This window comes from Euphorbia lathyris, chromosome 1 (assembly GCF_963576675.1).
Source record: "Euphorbia lathyris chromosome 1, ddEupLath1.1, whole genome shotgun sequence".
Taxonomy (NCBI): Eukaryota; Viridiplantae; Streptophyta; class Magnoliopsida; order Malpighiales; family Euphorbiaceae; genus Euphorbia; species Euphorbia lathyris.
In genome coordinates, this window is record NC_088910.1 from 54,347,421 (window position 1) to 54,352,308 (window position 4,888).

The following is a 4,888-nucleotide window of genomic DNA, read 5'->3' on the forward strand; positions in this document are numbered from 1 at the left end:
CGATTAAATTAACTGCAGGCTGGGTTGGGCCTAGGTTCATTAGGCTTTATTAAAAGCCCGACAGGCCCGATCCGAGCCCGGCCCAGCCGGCCCATACCCAGGTCTAATGTGAATAGATTTGTACCGCGAAATTCAATGTTTCTAATGTATTCAGCTGTTTTGGAATTTATTTTTATTTTTGAATTCCAGCCGTTTTGATTTTTTTTTTTTGGAATAATAAAATGTATAAATTTGTTTATTTATTTAATATCATGCGGGCCCCACCTCAATTTCAATTTTAAACAGCCATTTTACTCTCATGATAAAGCCTCAGATCTAATCCGTGAAATCACTTGTAGATCGGTGCTTTCGAATCTCTGTTTGGCTTTCGAGAAATTTTGGTATGCAAGGGAAAAATATAATTTCGCCATTTTCAATTTTAACATTGTTTGCTTTTTTACGAAAATCTCGTTGCTTCAGTACTTACTTACCGTATGTGGTATTCAGTTTCTCTCATTTTACCGCACATTTCGCTCGGATCTGTGATCTTTCATCTATATATATAAGGCATTATAATTGGGTTGATGTTCGTATATACTGCTTAGATCCTGTGAAAAGTTCATACGTTTGGTTGTTATAGATGTTGATATTTTGAAAATGAGATTCGTTTAGTTACTGTGGGGATTACTGTTATATTATTTATTATTATAATCATTCGGGATTGAATTATGGTGTTTCTTTTATTGCTACATGATGCTTGCGTAATATCAATTCGGTTCTGATTGATAGTTCTCCCAACTATGCGAATTGCTTAGGTTAAATATCAATAGGCTATACAGCACAACATTGATCCATGTTTATGAAATCTGAAATTCTTTATTTCAAAGTTCTCTAAAATTGTTTGGAATGAAGTCAAGTGGATTCTGAAGTCATTTTCCATCAATGTTGCTAGCTTCATGCACTGAAGTTTTGTTTGTTTGTTAGTTTTTTTTTTTTTTTTTTCTTTTTTTGGCTTTGCATATCTGCTTAGAAGTCGTGGACCAAATTGATGAAAGTTTTGATAAATGGTATTTGCAGATCCAAGGGTTTATCACATAAAGGTTCAAAATTTAGAAAATGGGTCGTGGAGTTAGCAGTGGTGGGGGACAGAGTTCTTTGGGCTACCTCTTTGGAAGTGGTGAGGCTCAGGCTCCAAAACCCAACAATAACAAAGTTGAAGCTCCTCAGACCTTGGCACCAGTTGTAAACAATGGACCTCCTGTTCAAAAGCCTGCTTCTGATGCAGCACCTGCAAATATCAACAAGGAGACTCCAGCTGGTGTTCCTGCTGCCACTACAAACAACTACTTCCGCGCTGAAGGCCAGAATTGCGGCAACTTCATCACTGTAATATTCCTATCTCTTAGTTACAAATATATGTTTTAGCTGCTAGTTAAACACATTTTGCTCAAGTACCTGTAATTGATGAGGGAGAAGACGAGTCAGTAGCCATAGAGTCACCTTATCATGCTTGTCTTGAAGGTCTGATTCCTACCAAGGAAAAACTTGAACACAAGCATGTAGATTGCCATTTGATTTTACAAACACCGTAAATTTGGCAGTTTGGTTGTTTGATTTAAGAGTTAATTTTATAGACATCCCATTACTAATTGAATAGGTAGATGGTGACTGTATTCCGTTAAGAAATAGCTGCATAAAGTTTTGCACGACTGGTTTGCTTTTAATTTCTTTATGGTAGAACGAAAAGGATAAAAATCAGTTGGCCAAGAGCAGCCCCAAACTTAAACTGTAAATCATTTGATGAATAATCTGTTTTGGAGTTCGAGGAACGCCTGGGTTGACCACTATTTCTTATAATATCACATCCTTGATCCTCACCTAGTTGAGTCTGAACTTCCATTTTCCATTTCCTAAAGTCTGTCTTTTATTAGTAACCCAATCTCGCTGAAATGTTGTCAAATTAGCCGACACTCTTAGTAGGATAAGTAACAGTTGCAGGCAAGTGTTCTCTTCCTGGAATTGTACTTGAAATTCCTACGTTGAAGTCATGAGCCAAAATATTTGACATTCCGTGCATTTGTTGTGCTGTTTATAGATGTGGTGGAAGGGGGAGGGTGAGGAACCCCTCTTCCTGCATCTTAAAAGGAGAAACACTATTATAGTATTGGTCCAATACCGTGTAAATATTGTCCACTTTGACTCAAGTCTATTTCTTGGGCCTCACGGCTTTAAAACGCATTTAGACATATTTGGAATGCACATTACTACTACTAATATAGCTCATGAGCCTCACGTCTTTAAAACGCATTTAAATGTATTTGGAATGCACATTACTAATACAGCTCAGTCACTCCCTCCCAATTTCCAATATGAAATTCAATTCATTCCTATCCTCACTAATATAGCCATTCTTTAGGATTTTTTTTTTCTTCTCTACTAATAAAAACATCTCTGTGATGTTGTTTGGGAATTTGTTGTGGTTTTGTTTAGTTTTTTAAGAATGGTGAGTCTGCCGTTGTCTGCATCAAAAGAATTCATGTGGGTTTTAAGTTGTTAAGTTGTTTGAATGAAAATTCTGGATTGATATTAAAGTTATTAATCGCAGGATCGGCCTACAACAAAGGTCCATGCAGCCCCAGGTGGTGGATCCTCACTGGATTTCCTGTTTGGCGGTAGTGGCAAATGAGAGATTATGTCAGAGATATTGGAGAATTGCTTAATGTTTCGGAAGAGCAATTTGAAATTCAGGATAAACGTTATTTTATTAGCAAGTTTATGATAATGATTATATAATAGTACTTAATAGGCCTCTTGTTGCCTTGTGTACTACCGTATTGTGAACTAAACTAATCAAAGGTTGGAACGGAATGCACTTTGTGCAGTGCTACCAACTGCCTGCTATCAATCCAAATATTATTTCATCAATCCTGGCCTATGCGCCATTTAGGATTGATTATAAGGATCCAATTGTATGTCAATTTTGTTTTAGTCAATACTCAAAATCATATACAGAAATTTTCATTATTCCAGTAATGTACCCAAATTTAATTTGATTTTATTTCTTAATGCGAGCCATTAAAATAACGTATCCACTTAATCATTAAAATAACATGTCTTTCCAATCCAAGCTATGATCGGCGCATAAATTAAATTAACTTTAATATATGCTAGCCTTAATTCTGAACTAATAGAAATTCCAAAATTTACTAACAGAATATCAAACTCGTCTTAATTACATCAATAAACCTTAAAAGAATCAAATGTGTCTAAACCTCAATAACCAAAATTCTCTAACGGAAAAATAAAGCTAAATTCTTAAGCAGTCTCTTTCAACAACAATCCAAGGATTAGCTCACGAACAGGGACCTTAATCTGAAAAAGAAAGATTCAACGTGGTATGAGATTTTCGTCTATATGAGCGAAAACCTCAGTGAGCAGTAGCTATAGCACACAACAGAAAAGGAACAGGCAGACAGGCTGATACTTTTAAATTATGACAAATATAGTTCAAAATGTAATATTTCAAAATCAGTTAAACCAAAGGGGCAAAATAATATAAGCAATTCAAATACTGGTAATCAATTGTCAAACATAATACTAAAGCCTTTCAAAATATCAAAAATTAGAATAATCAGAAAATAAGGCAAAAGCTTCAAAACACATGGTACAATGTAACAGAATGGTGATACTGCACACCACCAGGGCCAAATAAATGGTAAGCGCGCTACCAATAACAGATACAGATAACAGATAATTGTCTTCACCGATCTTATGCATGATTCTAATACTGACACCACTGACGACAAACTGACAACTGACAATCTGACTCAAGACAATTGCAAAGTCCTAATGTTATAAAGATCGGTAAGAGGCCAGATAACAGATACAGATATACTGAGCACGTGTACCAGTTTGAAAACATATAGTATACATATATAAATCAGAAAATCATAATTGATTGAACGAATTATCAGGTTTCTAAAATAAAGGTAATAACTGCGATAAATCGCGTATCAGAAAATACAAATCATATCAAATCAAATCTTAATAATTTCATTATAACTGATAGTAAAACAAATCAAATATAAGGGTCTGTTCCCAGAATATAGTAAACAGAATGTTCAAAATCTATGCTTTATAAAAGGAAACATATAATCAAATGTCAATTTTTGATACACAGTTTAAAGTCTGATATTTCAATCACACAGTGTCGTTTACTATAATTACCACTCATCTGAATTTTAAACCGAAGCAAAAACCAAAGAGCTCGTCTCTCAATCGATTGAAGGGATATCAGAATTTCCTATCAGGTTCAATAAAAAGAGAGAGTGAATTAACTAAGCTTAATTATATCTAAACTAATGGAGACAATTAATATATTAGGAAAGAAGTAATTAAACCCTCACTAATCAATAAACTAAGATTTTTTTTTAAACCATAAGACTAATTTTAAATACTGCTACATTGGAATCAAAAATTTGGAAGACAATTCCATAAAGGAAAAAAAAATATAAAATCATTACTCAATCTCTCATTTAGAATATATATATATATAATGGAGAAAGGTTTTGAATAATAAAACTCCATTAAAGCAACCACCAAAATAAAAATGGGATAGGACAAAATTGAACCATTAAACTTTAATTCAAAACAAAAATTGATGTTTAAGGATAAGACCAAGGCATAAGCACTTTCAAAAGACTCAAATATGGATTTTTTTTAAATCGAAAATGTTACAGCAAAAGCCCAAACTTGGTGCGCAAACGGACGAACTACACATTGATTAAAATAGTAAAGTATGGGTGCAGGGGTTGATTAGATAAAAAATTAAAATATACAAAGAATCAACAACTTACTTTTTCAATTCCAAAAGCCACCGATCAAGATTTTGCAAGAGCAATATTATGGA

The 4,888-nt window shown here is 34.0% G+C and overlaps 1 protein-coding gene across 1 annotated transcript; it reads left to right on the plus strand.

Annotated features, from left to right (window-relative positions):
- The first annotated feature begins 237 nt into the window (after positions 1-237).
- Positions 238-3,008, plus strand: LOC136233558 (protein SPIRAL1-like 3). Its single transcript, XM_066023264.1, has 3 exons — positions 238-380; positions 1,057-1,365; positions 2,585-3,008. The coding sequence occupies exons 2-3, from the start codon at positions 1,096-1,098 to the stop codon at positions 2,663-2,665; spliced, it is 351 nt and encodes a 116-aa protein (XP_065879336.1). The 5' UTR covers positions 238-380; positions 1,057-1,095; the 3' UTR covers positions 2,666-3,008.
- Positions 3,009-4,888: the final 1,880 nt, after the last annotated feature.

What these genes read in the sequence shown, in the direction of transcription:
- LOC136233558 (XM_066023264.1), top strand. Translation starts at nt 1,096, where the DNA reads ATGGGTCGTGGAGTTAGCAGTGGTGGGGGACAGAGTTCTTTGGGCTAC. An exon ending in ATTGCGGCAACTTCATCACT is followed by an intron (nt 1,366 to 2,584) that starts GTAATATTCCTA and finishes TATTAATCGCAG; the next exon opens with GATCGGCCTACAACAAAGGT.